Genomic DNA, 16,716 nt, shown 5'->3' with positions numbered 1-16,716 from the left:
GTTCTAGATGTAAATGGGATCATATTGTTATGAGTCTTTTGATAACCAGCTGATATCTATTGCAAACAAACACACTTGATGGTGCCTGGTGTAAGAGGAATACTGATTGATGGACTGACAGTGATTTACTGTAAAAGTCGACATCAACAAGTTGAATCAGTAGCTGCTGGCTCCTGCCAGCTAGTTGAAAGCAGATCAACATGTCAGAGCTGCTTAACTACTACAAACAACCATTTTATTGCACTTGACAGTGGTGACAGTAGTGATAAGGTCAAGAGAACGTGAGAAGGGCAAGATGGAAGCACTTGTTATGCTGTTTTCACAAACTATGCCCATATGAACCCAGCAGCTATGTCAATACACACCCATTATTGCTACATCAGCCTCTTCTCTTCTCTTCTCTTCTCTTCTCTTCTCTTCTCTTCTCTTCTCTTCTCTTCTCTTCTCTTCTCTTCTCTTCTCTTCTCTTCTCTTCTCTTCTCTTCTCTTCTCTTCTCTTCTCCTCTCCTCTCCTCTCCTCTCTTCTCCTCTCTTCTCTTCTCTTCTCTTCTCTTCCTCTTCTCTTCTCTTCTCTTCTCTTCTCTTCTCTTCTCTTCTCTTCTCTTCTCTTCTCTTCTCTTCTCTTCTCCTCTCCTCTCCTGTGTAAACTTATTCCTTTCAAAAGCATGGACAGACAGTGTCCAGCTCATCATGGGGAGTTGACTGCATATTAAATTAAGTTAAGACACAAAACGTGTGTCTATTTAATGTATTTTGGGCTCTTTCAACATGAGTTGGAAGTGTGACCTTACACAAGATCAAAGAAGTGTGGGGGTTGCAACAGTTTCTTTAACACCTAATTGCCAGAGCCAAGTGCTATTAGGCTGCGTGCTTTTATTACAATGCTACAATAATGATCTACATCAAATCAATCAGATTGATGAGTTAAACAGGTTTCTGCTGGGGGGGGACGGGTAGGAGATTTTGCTTTTTATATTTGTAATCCTAGAAAATTAGGGTATTTTTTCTTTCTGAGTGTGTGTTGCACGTGTGTGTCTCCCTATTAAATCATCATTAGGGATTCTGTGCTGTGCCCACCCTCGACAAAAAAGATTTCAGGGAGGGACTTTTGCCTTTTAACATTAAGCCAGTTAGCAACTGGATCCCAGTGAGACAGAGGGCTATTTAAAACCTGGAATTAACCCAAGCAGACGTGCACCGAGCCGAAATCTCCCACGTTTTCAACTCCAGTGATGTAGATACAAACTTAACAGGCTTTCTGTTATGGATGTATTTGATTTCCATGCGCTGCGCGGATCTGTTAAAGAGCTCCTCGGTACCCAGTCGGCTGGATCAGGTTTTTGATAAATGTGAGAGGAGTTAACTTCTCCAGGATATATCACAGGCTTTGTTGGTTTGGATGGACAGACCAAAATTGCATATGCACCAGCTTGAACTGTTGGATTTATTCATAGCATCCTCGTGGCATTTGTCTGCTTCAAGAATCCATCTTTTGATCGAATGAAATAACGAGAAGAATGTATGGAATAAACCAGCGCTGTATTTACTTGTAAGTCGACTGACAGGGCTCAACACTGCTTGTACAATTACCACTAAATGGTTTCTTAATAATAACTCATTTATTTATATTTGCTTTTGCAGATCTTTTCATTTTTTTGTCCTGTGGTGTCACACTCAGGTAAGACAACGTATTCAGCCTTGTAAATCATACACAGAAAGTTGTAATAGCTATATCAGATATTAGTGTGATGTGCCGAGTTAAAAGATTCGATTTAACCTGTTTTTGGTGGTTGTACAAGGAGCAGTACGTTTATTTATCCCAGACTAGAGAGACAAAATTATGTATTTTATTTTTCCCTTTGCATAAAAAAGGGGGAGAATCACCCGTCTCCTAATTTTAACCAGTATGTGAGGACGCAGGGTGCAGTGACGGACAATCTCAGTCGCCGGCAGGTCAGAGTTTACCAGCTCTACAGTCGCACCAGTGGGAAACATGTCCAGATTCAGGGCAAAAGAGTCACCGCCACTGCCGAAGATGGAAATCTGTACGGTAAGAGCTGGCCTCATGCTGCTGTTTTATGTCGCCCTTTTCTCTCTTGCTACCGTGTTTAAAAAGTATATCAGTGATCATTGAAATAAACTTGCATCCTCCATAAGCAGCTTGTAAGGCCTGCAAAATATAGCGTGCATTGAGGTAACTTGAGCCACTTCAGGTAGTTTAAAGGCATAAGTCTACTAAAAAAAAAGGTGGTATATTGTTTATTTTGAAACAGGGTTTTCAGTATTGGCACATAAATATGTAACTTTAGTAGCATTGGTATTAACTTGTTGAACTATTTCAGAATATTTGGAATGTATTGTGTTCAGAGTATTTCAGAGAATGCTTGGTGCTTTGTTAGATAGTTGGCTGGCAATACATGGTAGATACAAATTGGGGCTTGTTTGGACTCATATTTACATTGTTTTGTTTTATTTATTGTTTATCTTTAATTTGGCCTTTCAGCATCTATGAGATAGCAATTAGATGTATGGTATGGCTATTGGTACATAAAAAAATGCTTTCACAACTTGATAGAGCTTGGTAGATTGACCTACAATGAAGGACATGAATAAGTAAAGAGTTTTCTCAGAGGAATTAAGTGAAAAGCTTCCATTTTGCAGGCACCAACAACACACCCACAAAATCCCTGCTGTGAACTGATGTCCTCAGGCACAACCAGCAGTTTCACCTCCAGCCTGCCTGTCCCTCCCTTTGTGAACTGTTTTCAGGACTGTATGCTAATTTAGCCTCCCTGCTGTATCCATGAAGCCATCGTCTGGCGAATTAGCAGCTGATTAGGACAAGCCCTTTGTCTTTATAGCCCCAATACACAAAGCTGTTTTAATGCCCAATGACGATAATTAACAGCTGGATAAAATCAATTAAGAGTGTATATTCTACTTCCACAGTACTTTAATGTTCAGAGAAATCAATTGTCTAATCAGTTGGTACTTTGACTTTAAGTCCTGACTTCTAACTCAAACGAGAGGATGTCCACTTGATAAAATGAAGGACTAACTGGAGGAGTATAAAAGCAGATTCTTATACTCACACAATGACTCAGCTAACAAAAACCCAATCAAGATTTCTAGACTGCATTGTCTGCATGTATATTTACCAGGCAGATCAAATGCAGATCAGGTAGGATATACAAGGCAGATCCTTCATGCTGTTTTACTGATCCATTTTGCAGCAAAGAGTTTTCAGAGTTTTTCAGCTCTCTTTTCTTAATTGCAGCTCGTCTGTTTGTTGAGACAGACACCTTTGGAAGTCGAGTGAGAATAAGAGGTGCAGAAAGTGGCTGCTACCTCTGCATGAACCGGAAGGGGAAACTTGTCGGCAAGGTAAATACATTTCTGAATTCCCATTTTGGGGTACACAGTGGATTTTGCATATATATAGCTAAATATTCAAACTTCCATCCATCCATTTTCTATACCCGCTTAAATCCGTCAGTCGGGTCGCGGGGGGGCTGGAGCCTATCCCAGCAGTCATCGGGCGAGAGGTGGGGAACACCCTGGACAGGTCGCCGGTCCATCACAGGGCCACACAGAGACAAATGAGATAAACATCCACACGTGCTCACACTCACTCCTAAGGACAATTTTAGAGTCACCAATTAACCTAACATGCATGTTTTTGGATGGTGGGAGGAAGCCGGAGTATATCCAAACTTGACATTCGTTTTTAAAATGTTTAATAAAGGTTTGAATTAATGTTGTAACAACAAAGAGATAAAAAGAAAACTTGACTTACATTATGATAATATTAGGCTGCCATGTCTGTTGTAGCAAGGATAACCAAATATACTCTAAATAAAGGCGAACAGTATTTCAAAATTAGAACCCCAATTAAATGCACTCTGAACACCTTTCAGTACTGCCAGTGCTCCCTATGTGAGGTTTTTGACCACAGAGGCTTTGTCAGTGCACAGAAAGTTCTGTCGTCATCACCTCAATGCACAAATTAATCACTTTTGGAATACAATCTTCTTCAGTGAGCTGACTGTGCAGTCCACACACAAATATACAGTGTGGCTCTGAGCTACAACTTTAAACTGTCTTAAATCTGTAGTCACCGTGGTCATAGAACTTATGACCACAGTCCAGAACATGATGTTCTAGCTTTCTGGAAAAATAGAATCCTCACAGGGTTGTGATAATAACTCAGTCTTATTGGCCAAGTCTGACAGCAATGAGGGGAAAGTACCCTACCATTGTGCTCCGACTGTGTATGTTTTGACATAAGTCAACTGTCCACTTCCTTCATGGAAATGGAAAAGATGGGCTTTCATGTCTGGCTGACATGACAAGTCATAAATCTATATCATATCGTTGGTTTAAAATATTGAGACTGCTGCTTATATGATGTCTGTTTAGAGATAAGAAATTGACACACCAGATTCATAAGACAGCGTATGACTTGAGATGAAGTTAGTCTATCATGGAAAAGTATCTTTATGTGTTTCCATATGATAATTAAGGATTAACTTGGAACTACTGAGCTATGTAGCTCTTACACTCATTCTGTGGCAGTTTGTTGATTAGGTGAGATTTGCTGCTGTTGTTTCTACACGTAAATCACAACCTGTAAAACACTAAATTACAGTGTGTGTGTCTTACAGGTTTATAAATCTATATTTCATTGCTTAATTGACAGTTTTACGTATTTGAAATTTTTTTTTCACCAAGAGTCGGATGAGGAAATGAGTGCTCTTATTTATTGTGTACAACAGATATGAAGCCAGCTTCATTTAGTATAAATTGCTGTGAGGACATTTAACTAAGACAAGCCATTTAGATGCATTTGTATACCACTTCGATTTTAAATGTAACATATGGGAGAAAACCAAACTAATTACAGCTAATATTATTCAGCCAAAATAGTCTGAATCTAAATCTTTATAGCTAGCTGTCCACTTTTTGATGAACTTTTCCAGTCTACAGTAGGCAGGAGTCTAAACGGCTCAGTGAAGTGGACACACTCAGTGGGTCTACATGATGAGATTAACTCGATTATAGCTACAGTTGGGTTATGCTCCTTATCTGAGGGTAATTATCCTTGGATATATGGCGGTGAATGAATCGAATCACTGGCACAAAGCATGTCATACCCCAGTACGATAGGTAGCGCTGTATCCATTTCAACAATCGCTAATAGAGCCACTTCCGGTTGACGTCTTCACCACCAACAACAACAACAAAACTAAGGCATTCGAGAAAGATGGCGAACAAAGAGCAAGATGAAGCTGCGTCCCTCTACATTTGTGATGAGCTGGTTATGGCACAAATGTGATGCACAGTGGTGCATTCTCCATGGCGTTGTTTATTTCTTTCTGACGGCGGCGACAACAACAGGAATATCGTCTCCTTTGACTTCCGGGTGATGATCACGGGAAAAAATCTCGAGCATGCGCAGAACGCTCGATCCGATCCACTGTCGCCTACATGCTCGTCCAGTGGGCATTTGGATTAAGTTATCCCGGGGTCTTAATTTGATCGCAAGTAACCCGATCCGATTCGATTTCTTGTCAGATTAAGGTGTCTACATGAACTGAATAACTCAATCTTATTGTAATTTAGCCATTAATCCGATCTGATGGCACGCATGTAATCGCACTGACTAAAGGAATTGCCTGATATTTGGAAATTTTTTTACAGTTTTTCTTACATGGGTTGATTGATACCACTCTTAAAACCCCTTCGCTTACTCTGAAACTCTTACTAATCACAGTGTCTTGAAACAGTTAGTGTGTCTATATTAGAAGCTAATAAAATTTTCTTAGGATTAATGCATAAAAAACATCGTACTGACAAAGAGACTTTCTTTCTCAAATATTGTTACAAGCACTAGAGGCACAACTGTGGAAGTTTGTTATGGCTTTAGACAAAACCGCAAGGGCAAGCTACAGCTTTCTATCTAATGGAAAGATACAGTTTATGAAATATCAAAACCAATTAAAAAGGAGTTGTTTGACATTTGTATAGTTTGCTTCGTATGAAATAAAGTCAAGGCAGATACATTTAAATTCAAAATTTAGACTTGAGATCTGAATCGTTGCCTGTACATCTTTAGTGTCACAAACAATAAAACCTTATCTTCATCTACATGTAGTATTTCAGTTATTTTCCTAGACCTGCAATATTAAACTGAAGTTTGCTAATGTTTGAAAAATATTATTCCCACCATAGGTTAACAACTGAATGTTTTGTTGTTTTGCACATAGAATAAATTATTCCTTTAGCCTAAAGCTTAAAATGAGTGCTATGGTCTCTTTTTAAGTAGATTATAAATAGCTGTGGACAGAACATTGGCTTTCCTAAGCTCAAGAACTACATATTGGTGATGTAACTGCTTGATTTATTGACTGAAATAATGTGATCATTTTCTTTGGTGTGTATTTAAATAAATCAGAACACATTGAACCCATTTCTGTCCGGCTTTAAAAGAAGAAACCTTTCTGTCTCCTCATGCAGCCCAACGGCCGGAGCAGGGACTGTATTTTTACAGAGATAGTTCTGGAGAACAATTATACAGCCCTGCAGAATGCTAGGTATGAGGGCTGGTATGTGGCTTTCACCAGGAAAGGGAGGCCCATCAAAGCCTCCAGGACAAGGGAGAACCAGAGAGAGGTCCATTTCATCAAGAGGCTTCACACAGGCCCGCCTCCCTTCCCCAACACGGACCAAAGCAAACACTTCGGGTTCATTAAATTTCCGCCTGCACATCGAGCAAAGCGTAACAGGAAATCACATACCTCTTCCTAACATGCAGCAAAAGCCATGGACATTTGTGTTGTTGGAATAAATAGATGCTATTTTATTTTTGTATATATTTTCAATAAGTAAATGATGACTCTAATTTCATAATAAATATAGTAATATTGCTGTAAAGTGATTACATGTAAATACTGAAAAGAGCAGATGGATTTTATGTAAACTGTGCTGTGTTGTATGCAATGGCTTGTGTCATTCTTTTTCTCATTTCCAAATATCCTGAATTCAGTCTTCATTGGTTTGTCAGAGAAATGGGAAAGTTTGAAAATGGCTTTGAATAAATTAATCTAAGCAAGTGTTTTCAAAGCTAAAGAGACCCTTTTGTGCATATTTGCTTTCATCTGATCTGTTGTGTCATTTTTCCATCAGAGTGGATGTAATTTCCATTGTATATTTAATGAAACTTATGACCACATCAACAACATTGTAAAAGGTATGATAAAACAAGGTAGCATCTATCTATCTATCTATCTATCTATCTATCTATCTATCTATCTATCTATCTATCTATCTATCTATCTATCTATCTATCTATCTATCTATCTATCTATCTATCTATCTATCTATCTATCTATCTATCTATCTATCTATCTATCTATCTATCGTTTAAGTCCTGTTTCAATCAGATACTTCTTCGGATGTAAAATTTAAAATCCTGTAGTGCTCTTTCGCGCCTCCAGTGGTTGATTATGGTACTTGTGGGGATCAGGTGGAAAGTCAGCTGATTCCACCTCAACCAGGAAAGGGAAGTCACAAACTGGTCATGTAAAACAGCTATCTCATGTAGTGTGTTTGTTTTATTTGATAAAAACGTTGAAGATGTTCGGCGGGGATGAAGAAGACGGGGACTTCTTGTCACCTACGGGAGGGTGAGTTTGTTTTTATTCACCAAGTTAATGCTCTTTATCCTGCGAGCTAACTAGCTTTCGAGCATTTAGCCCATGTTAGCTGCTCTCGTTTATGATCCAAATTTAAATTGAACTACAAAATGGAAGGAAAAATAAACCGTGTACTTTAAAATGTTTTTTTTTTTAATTGGTTTAAAACACAGGTTATCCCAGGTTTAAATGTGCTCATTTTGTTTGACTGTTAGTCTTCTCCCCCCGCCAAGCATATAAAAGGTTTCGATTTATCTAGTTTTTAAAAAATAAAAAATAATTTTACAAAGATACCTAGTGAAGAACAGTAATGGTAAGATTTGAATTTGTTTAAATTATGAGCCGAAATAAAAAGTGACCCCCTTGATATTAATTAAGTTTAACCTCCTGTTAAGAGTTGGACCGTAGATAAATATTTGAGGACAAGTTGGAGAGCACAACACAGATGTTCAGAAGTCACTGTAGTAAGGGATCTGCAAACGTCAGCCGCCAAGAATCAGCGCATAATGTAATATGATAAATGGCTTGTTCAAGGAGAATTGGAGGTTATATTGGATACAATTCCTCTGCTTTCAAATTAACTGCATCTCTGCTCTGCTCTGCTCTGATCGGTTGTCACATGCCTCAACTGACTGCCATCTTCCAAGTAGTATTCATGAATGAGGCTTTTCAGCCTGTTTGGCCAGTTTCAGGTCCGCTTTAAATTAGATTTATCAGTCTTAACCACTTAGCTATTTTGTCTGTTATGCAGACAGCTCCTATATGTTGTAATTGACCGAAGTACTCTAAATACCATATTGTGTGATGAAATAGTTTCTTTACTTTACATTTGAATAGTACATTACCATGTTTTTTTTCAGGTTTTTAAAGGATATAATATCACTTAAAAATCAATGAAGTTTTGATGCTGACAACTAATTTAGGTGCTGCAGAAAACAACTGTGGCCGTTTAGTTATGAGCCAGACTCACTTGATATAAATATGCTTTGCCACTTTGCTATGAAAAACTTTGCCTTATTCGTAGACAGACGAGTGTGTTGTGCTTTCTGTATGACTATTGTGTGATAGCTTATTGGAAAAGCAGCCAGTGCAGGGTCTGTTCTGGAGGAAGGAGTGTTTCTTGCAGCTAATTCCTCTCACATGCTGCGTGTTAGCGAAGTAACGGGAAAGCTTCAACCACAGCCCATCTCTGCTCAGCTGAGACCTAACATTAAAGCTGGAGTGCATCGCTTTTTCTTCTGCTATACCGTGAGATCTACCACACAGGTGTGACGGCACTTGGGGATGAGAGATTAGGGGTAGCCCTGCGTTGGAACGCACAGAAGAACGATTCTGGCTCACATATGCAAACAGGTTGCTCCTCCTCCCTCATCTCTGTTGGAGATGAGGGACTCAGGGCTTTCAACATGTCTGTTTTGGAAGATACTGGTGATTACCAGTGGAAGGAGTTTCAAGGGTTTGTACTGACTGATATGTCATGATGTCATGACTAACTGATTTATCGGTTATAGTAATAAATGAAAAAATATTTGTAACTAGTTTGATAACCAGATCAGTAATTGCTTTGATCAAATCTATTTTATGTATTTATTTTTTTTATAAAAAGAATGATCAGATGATAGAAAGCTCTTGTTGAGGTTTTGGTTTTAAAGATGTTGGAGTGCTGGTGCCGTGTTTTATGATGTAGAAATGGTTGTTTTGTTCAGCACAACTCTGGCTGTTGATCAGTTAGCGTTTGATGTTTCACTGAGTCTTGTGGCTTGAAGATGTTGTGTAAGTTGATCTACTGGTTTGTTTTCAATGCCAAGAAAAATATGGTTGTTTAGCACTTTTCAGGACTTAACTTTGATGTTCAGTTGTTAAGGTTTTCATGGATTTTTGTTTTTGTGTAGATAGAATGCTTGAAATTTATCTGCTGAGCAGTGACATTAACACCTGAAATCCCTCAAATGAAGCTGAAAGGCTTGCATAAACAGCGTTTTATCTATGCGAAGGAAACATACGGCCATGTTTTATGTCTGAGGTTGGGCTTTCATTTTATGAACGGTACATGTACAGTACATTGTACATTTATAGGCAAACATAAATGTGTCTGATTGTCTTTTTAGTTGTCTTTGTTTTGCTTTGCAGAGCCAAGTTGGCTTCCCTTTTTGGACTAGACCAGGAAGCTAGTCAGGGGAACGAGTCATTCCAGTACACAGCACCCAAACAGCCCAGGAAGAGCTCCAATCCAGGTAAGACTCTAAGATTTGAGATGTCAGTGACTTCATATCCAGCTGTGATGTGGAGGTTGTGCTGAACAATGTCTTTAACATGGTTACAGCACCAGCCAGTCAGAAACCTGCCCTAACGCCTGGTGCTCCTGCTGTTTTATTTGTCTCAGCAGTTCAAGCCTTCAGATAGTGAGTTTTAAACCATCTTCAAGTATTTCTTAGATTCCTGCAAATCTTACAAAATTAGAGGATGTAATGAATTCTCTCATTAAAGTCACAGTTCCCCAAATATACTTTCAGTGAATCTGTCGCTTTTGTCTCATGTAGTATTAATGGACAATATGTGAAGCAAGGAAAGCTGGGAGCAGCTGTGCTGGGCAGCCACACAACAAAAGAGGTTGGACGTCTATGACTTGGTCACTTGTTTGAGATTACTGTTGGGACATTTGTTTTGAATGTAATGTACTTTCTTCTTTTTCTGCAGTACAAGCTTCTTCTGTACTTGAGCCAACAAAAACAAGTGACCACTGCTAAGATTCATGTGGGCTTCATTTTCATGGTTAGTTGAGTCATCAAGAATATAAATGCAGATGATCTGACAAACTGAATGACTCTCTTGCTTTCCTCAACGAGGGCTGACGTCATATATCATAAGTGTTTTTGTAAAAATAAAGGCCAAATTTTATATTGCATTGTTTATTGTTGTCTCGTAGGTACAGCCAAACAATTATTGCACTTTTTATGATGACCAGAGGCAGAACTGGTCCTTGATGTTTGAATCAGAAAAAACTGCATCAGACTTCTGCAAAGAGGTGAGCAATACATGAGAAGACTCACAGCTTACACTGACATTATTGTCATGTCACATGTCTGACAGCGCAGCTCAGCTCTCAAGCCTTCTGTAAGGCTATTCCATGGACTTGGACCATAATAAGAAAAACATGCCTCACCATAAATTTTAGGTCTGACCTTTGCTATGATTAAAACATCTCTCCCAGAAGCACTGAGGAGAGTTCTTGAGAGTGCAATTGTAAAAGCAGATCTATTAAATAGATCCCCCTTTTTTTTGGGGGGGGGGGGGGGGGCAGAAAGCAGAAGTTGCAGTATAAACTTCAGCTGATAAAACGCGTTCTTTGTCAAAGACGACGCCACAGTTTTCAAATTGCTCTGATCAATTTAGTCCCGGATAATCCCAGAGCTTCTCTTAGCCTCTGTACCTTTTACAAATACTTCCGTTTTGTCCCAGTTGCATTATGGAACATTTCCATTCATCCATGACTTGGTATTTAAAACACAGTTGAAAATGACAGGATAGCTGTGGAAACTGATGCCTTTACTTCATGAACTGAACTTCAGAACCAGTTTGGCCTAAATTTTTCCAAATGAACTTCAAATACTTTTTTAGTACTTTTTGCATACTTTTTTTTTAGTAAATGAGGGTCTGTTTCCTTTTATCATCAGGTATGTTTGGCTAAAGCAAACAGCTCATCCTCCTTAGATTATGTGATGGTTCAGGATCTGAGTCTCGGTGAGGGCCAAGCAGTGGAGAATGGAGACTCTTTGGAGGTGGTCTACACAGGCTGGCTCCTGCAGAATCACACAGTTGGACAGGTCTCACACTATTAACTTTAAATTGCCTTCATGAATTTCAGCATATTGTCTTATGTTTTTGTAGATTGTTTTGACAAGGTGGCACACAATGAATTTAATTTCAACTGTTTTTTTTTCTTCAGATATTTGACTCCAACCAGAACAAAGACAAGTTGCTAAGGCTTAAAATTGGAACTGGGAAAGTGATCAAAGTGAGTTAAAATGTACTGTAATAAATAAGAATTCACTCAGAAAAGTTCTATCTATATAAAACATCTTGTTGTAAGTTTGTTTTCAATGCAAAAAAATTAAATTATTTTGTCATGCTAGTTTTTACTTCGTTTTATGGAGTTTTTTTAGTGTTGCAGGAAGTATTTTAATGATTTTTGTTTTAACAAATTATCAGGCATTCGTCATTCATTAGCTCTTAGTAATGATGAATTATAACATTATATTTCCTCTGTTAAAAGTCTGTGATCTGTAGATGGATAGAATAACTGCAGCATACATTAACAGGATAATACCTACAGTGTTATTAAAGAATGTGACTCGTTTTGTCCTGAAAGTTTGCGAAAAGTCTTAAATGACCTCAGTGTAACCGCCAATAATAAATAAATAACCCCCCAGTGTGGTTACATACGGGCAATCGGATCGGATTAATGGCTAAATTACAATAAAATTGAGTTATTCAGCTCATGTAACAAGCTTAATCCGACAAGAAATTGAATCGTATCCACCGCCGGACTTTAGCAGGGGCTTACCGGGGCTCTAGCCCAGGGCCCCGGCGCTTTGGGGGCCCCAGATGCTGTTTGGTATTTTTGTGAATGGTAAATGGACTGTACTTGTATAGCGCTTTTCTAGTCTAGCTGACCACTCAAAGCGCTTCTGACACTACATGCCACATTCACCCATTCACACGCACTCATACAGCACGTCTTAAGTCTACACATAACTACGTGCTTTCTAACCATTCATACATACATTCATACACCGCGGCGGACGTAACCATGACCACGGATAATGCGGACAGTACTGATCCTGCGCATTGGGGGAAAAGTGGGGGGAAAGTGAAGTCCGCGCGGGCTTACTGAGCTGAGCGAGGACCGGGGAGCTGTCAAAATATGAATGCTAGCTTTCACGCATCGGAACGGGTGTACAAACTTCAGAAGCGGCTCTTTTCCGGATCGCACTTTAAACGCAAGCTCGGAAATGGCGAGTACATCCAAAGACTGGCTGCTTTACTCTCCATCCACCGGAACTGTGTTTTGCTTTGCGTGTAGCATTTACAGCGATGCTAAAAGTCAGTCATGCTTTGAAACGGTTTCAGTGACTGGAAGCACGCATCCGAACGCATGAAAAAGCACGAAAACAGCGAGCATCGCAGAAAAGCAATGCTGACATATATTACACTTGCAACAGCCAGCGGAAGGATAGACACAGAACTGCAGAAACAATTTGAGTCGGAGTGTGCATATTGGACTGAAGTGTTGAGAAGAGTTGTGTCTGTTGTCAAGTTTTTGGCAGAGAGAGGTCTGGCTCTTAGAGGATCCAGTGACATCTTTGGCCGAACTGATAATGGGAATTATCTGGGTATTCTGGAATTAATCAGCGAGTTTGATCCCTTTCTGAAGTCTCACATAGAGAAATATGGAAATGCAGGTGCAGGGACACCCTCATATCTTTCTTCCAAAACATGCCAGGAGTTTATTCAGCTGATGGGGGATCGTGATTTATCAGAAATAGTCAGTGAAGTAAAAATGGCGAAATACTTCTCAATCACTGTTGACTCCACGCCAGATGTGGCACATGTTGATCAGCTTACGTTTGTGTTGAGATATGTGTCACCTGAAGGACACTCAGGAACGCTTTCTGAAGTTTCTACCCATTGAAAGTCATACTGGGGAAGCTTTATGTGAGTCTCTACTCACTGAGTTTTGATACCTTTATTTCCACTTGTGAAGAGCTTGCAATGCTGGGTTATTTTGCTTGTTCATATGGCTTTGTAAAAGTATATTTGAGAGTTGCACTTTCTTGCACTAAATGTTTTATAGTTTGTGTTGAAGTCCATGCAACAACAGCAGCAATTCAAGGATTTTATTTTGTGATGCCGACAGCATATTCTAGTTTGGAACCCTGATCTGGGGTTTTGTTTTTCTAGAAACCATTTCAGGGTTGTTTGTAGTTTGTGACAAATGGCTTATTAGTTGTATCTTAGTTGTATCTGCTGCTTGTCATCTGCACCAAAACACACACACACACACACATATATATATGTATATATATACATATACATATATATGTATGTATGTGTATATATGTGTGTGTGTGTATATATGTGTATATATATATATAACTATGATAAAGCAGGGGCCCGCACATTGGCTCAAGCCCAGGGGCCCACATCCTCCTAAATCCGGCCCTGATCGTATCGGGTTACTTGCGATCGAATTAAGACCCCGGGATAACTCGATCCGATTGCCCACTTAACGTGCCTGGAGACGGCAGTGGATAGGATCGAGTATTCTCCGCATGCTCAAGATTTTTTCCCGCGATCGTCACCCAGAAGTCGAAGGAGACAATATTACTGCTGTTGTCACCGCCGTCAGAAAGAAAGAAAACCGTTGTACATCCCGTTTGTGCCATAACCAGCTCATCTCAGATACAGAGGGACGCAGCTTCATCTTGCTCTTTGTTCGCCATCTTTCTGAATGCCTGAGTTTGCTGTTGTTGGTGGTGAAGACGTCAACCGGAAGTGGCTCTATTAGCGATAGCTGCCACTTATCTACTGTGGTATTGCATGCTTTGTGCCAGTGATTCCATTCATTCACTGCCATGTAACAAAGGATAATTACCCTCAGATAAGGAGCAGAACCCAACTATAGCTGTAATCCAGTTAATCTCATCATATAAACCCACTGACTGGATGATTAGATAATAAAGTTCTGTTTTTCAATGTCTAGCAACATTGGATTCGGTGGGTATAGAAAATTGGCTGGATGGATTTTAGATCACTTTGAAATGGTGAGACTGGAGGGATGCTCATCCTCAATGCAGGGTTATTTTTTACTTTTACTTTTGTCATCATCAACTTAAATAAATGCTGATCATCCCTTTATGGCTATCCCTTTATATATAGCTGAGGTTGGGTCAATGCTGGATCTGTAAAAAGTCAGAGAATCCCCACAAGACCAACAACCGTGTAATAATGATAACACACAAAAAATAAAAAAGTTAAAACAGAAGATAACTTTTGTTGATTTAATGTGGTGTCATGGTTTTCAGATTCTTGCTTTTCCAAATTCATTTGAAATTGAAAGCAAAGTAACTCTGGCTTTAATATACTTTCCTATTAGATCACTACTAACTGACCTACAAAAGGATGACACTATCCACCCTGAACACTGCATCAAGTTCTCCAAGGTATCACCTTCCTGTCTTTTGCATGTTTACAGGGATGGGAGGAAGGGATGCTTGGGATGAAGAAGGCAGGCCGTCGGCTCATTATCATCCCTCCCAGTCTGGCTTATGGATCCAAGGGAGTACCTAATAGAGTACCGGCTAACAGCACTCTTATCTTTGAAGCAGAGCTTCGACGGGTAATGTCCACTGATGTTTAATTTTCTACACCTTTCTTAATCTGCTTTCTTATTTATGCCTTTTTTACAATAGAACATTTTTAAAGGAGCTGCCACATCTGACACAACCTCTCTCCTCGTAGTTAGTTGTCTTGTTGATGTAATGTGAAGAGAGGCTTACTGAGCTTGTTTTGTAGGTGAAGTTTTCCAAAGACAGTGGTTCTGATCGGGCAAGTTCCAGCTCCAGAGACTCTGCTGCTCATTCTCCAGCTCCCAATGTGGAAAATTTAATCTCAGATACCCCATTATCAGCAACTTCTTCTGGTCCCGGCAGACCAGGGTGAGATTAAAGCCTGAGCAAATGCTCACTTGTATTTCCCCGAACTCTACTTCCATTTACTTGAAACTGAAGTGTCTTTTTTCCCTAAGAGAGACACCAGTCCGTGCAAAGTCGAACTCTCTGAGTGAACAGCTTACCGTAAGCACCTGAACTGCTTTTCTTTTATTTGTTTTGATGTCTTCATGTACCAAGGAGCTTTGTTGATGACAACTGTTCTTTTTTGTTTGCTTGTTTTTGACTTCAGAATCCAGACGCCACTAAAGCCAAGTTGATTTTTCGCATGGCAAAGATGGGCCAGCCCATGCTACCCTTTCTTACAGGAGCTGCCAGCCATCCTGAATCTAGTGACTCAGAGCATGAGGTCAGCATTTAAGTTCTGTTTTTGTATTCAAAGTTTTTCTTAAAATTGTATTTTAAGAAGGGTTGTTTTATGGTGTTTTATAGCTTTTAACTGAAGAAAGTTTCTAAAAACGTATAAACCTTATAGTATCTGGATGCAAATATGGAACAGTGTGTTTATATACATGACATTTTCTTAAGGGCTATTAACTGATTTTAAATAGCAAGTTAATTCACAAGACAAGTAGTGGCTCTGTTTACTTCAGTCAAAGCTTTACGCATTGAAATGCAACCCTGCGTGCCAGTTCTCAAATGATTTCTGGTGTTGTTACATCGCTGCTTTGCGTCTTTTTCCAGGATACTAGTGGCAGCAGAACAATGGATTGTCCGGCAGCTTCATCTCCTGTGCACATCACAGCAACTGCTCCAGCTTCTCATGGTGAACTTTGTTCCACCACTCATGTTTTTATTCTTCCTGTCATTCAGGATTATTTGTTTAATTGCATTTCTTCCCCTGCAGTACATCCTCATCCCCACACTGCTCCAACCTCAGCCTTACTTCCTGTTCTGACCTCTGTTTGCTCTCAGTCTGGGCTGCCAGGCACCACCCATGCCTTTCAAGTGAGCTTGTTCACATTTCACTTTTTTTTTTTTTTTCCTTATGGCCTTACTCAGCACATGGTGGAAATACATCAAATCTGTTTAAATAATGCTACTCCTGCACACAGACCCATGCTGCCCCATCTCAGATGCAGCCTGTCACCCAGGTCTATCCAGCAGAAACTGTCCCATACTTGGGTAAGGTTGCTCAGTTCAATTTCAAAGAAACCCTCATCTTCACTTCTAAGAGTTTTCAATTTGTAGAGTTTTGTATTGAGGGCTTGAAAAATTAGGGGAGCTTGTTCTTTGAAGGTAAGGTACACTGAACTTTCGGTTCAGGTTAGCATTTCATGATGGAGTCTTGC

The 16,716-nt window shown here is 39.6% G+C and overlaps 2 protein-coding genes across 3 annotated transcripts in view; both read left to right on the top strand.

Annotated features, from left to right (window-relative positions):
• The first annotated feature begins 1,517 nt into the window (after positions 1 to 1,517).
• On the top strand, positions 1,518 to 6,871 carry fgf17 (fibroblast growth factor 17). The gene is made up of 5 exons (XM_072387056.1): positions 1,518 to 1,549; positions 1,642 to 1,678; positions 1,873 to 2,050; positions 3,278 to 3,384; positions 6,517 to 6,871. Exons 1-5 carry the CDS (start codon positions 1,518 to 1,520, stop codon positions 6,805 to 6,807), a joined length of 645 nt encoding a protein of 214 aa, XP_072243157.1. The 3' UTR covers positions 6,808 to 6,871.
• A 657-nt stretch (positions 6,872 to 7,528) lies between these two features.
• fkbp15b (FKBP prolyl isomerase family member 15b) overlaps positions 7,529 to 16,716 on the top strand; it is a 28,171-nt gene continuing 18,983 nt past the window's right edge. For both annotated transcript variants that reach the window (XM_072388617.1, XM_072388616.1), the window contains exons 1-15: positions 7,529 to 7,685; positions 9,825 to 9,928; positions 10,018 to 10,096; positions 10,235 to 10,304; positions 10,392 to 10,466; positions 10,621 to 10,719; positions 11,369 to 11,518; positions 11,641 to 11,709; positions 14,950 to 15,093; positions 15,270 to 15,412; positions 15,502 to 15,550; positions 15,657 to 15,773; positions 16,109 to 16,190; positions 16,272 to 16,372; positions 16,480 to 16,549. In XM_072388617.1, the coding sequence (XP_072244718.1) occupies positions 7,636 to 7,685; positions 9,825 to 9,928; positions 10,018 to 10,096; positions 10,235 to 10,304; positions 10,392 to 10,466; positions 10,621 to 10,719; positions 11,369 to 11,518; positions 11,641 to 11,709; positions 14,950 to 15,093; positions 15,270 to 15,412; positions 15,502 to 15,550; positions 15,657 to 15,773; positions 16,109 to 16,190; positions 16,272 to 16,372; positions 16,480 to 16,549 (1,402 nt within the window). In that variant the 5' untranslated portion in view covers positions 7,529 to 7,635. The remainder of the gene's footprint in view (positions 7,686 to 9,824; positions 9,929 to 10,017; positions 10,097 to 10,234; positions 10,305 to 10,391; positions 10,467 to 10,620; positions 10,720 to 11,368; positions 11,519 to 11,640; positions 11,710 to 14,949; positions 15,094 to 15,269; positions 15,413 to 15,501; positions 15,551 to 15,656; positions 15,774 to 16,108; positions 16,191 to 16,271; positions 16,373 to 16,479; positions 16,550 to 16,716) is intronic.

The sequence above is a fragment of the Leuresthes tenuis genome, unplaced genomic scaffold (genome assembly GCF_036924035.1).
Source record: "Leuresthes tenuis unplaced genomic scaffold, fLeuTen1.0.hap1 SCAF_6, whole genome shotgun sequence".
In the NCBI taxonomy this organism is placed as follows: domain Eukaryota; kingdom Metazoa; phylum Chordata; class Actinopteri; order Atheriniformes; family Atherinopsidae; genus Leuresthes; species Leuresthes tenuis.
This window is presented reverse-complemented; position numbering and strand designations above follow the sequence as displayed.

What these genes read in the sequence shown, in the direction of transcription:
- fgf17 (XM_072387056.1), top strand. Translation starts at nt 1,518, where the DNA reads ATGTATGGAATAAACCAGCGCTGTATTTACTT. An exon ending in CGAAGATGGAAATCTGTACG is followed by an intron (nt 2,051 to 3,277) that starts GTAAGAGCTGGC and finishes TCTTAATTGCAG; the next exon opens with CTCGTCTGTTTGTTGAGACA. An exon ending in AGGGGAAACTTGTCGGCAAG is followed by an intron (nt 3,385 to 6,516) that starts GTAAATACATTT and finishes CTCCTCATGCAG; the next exon opens with CCCAACGGCCGGAGCAGGGA.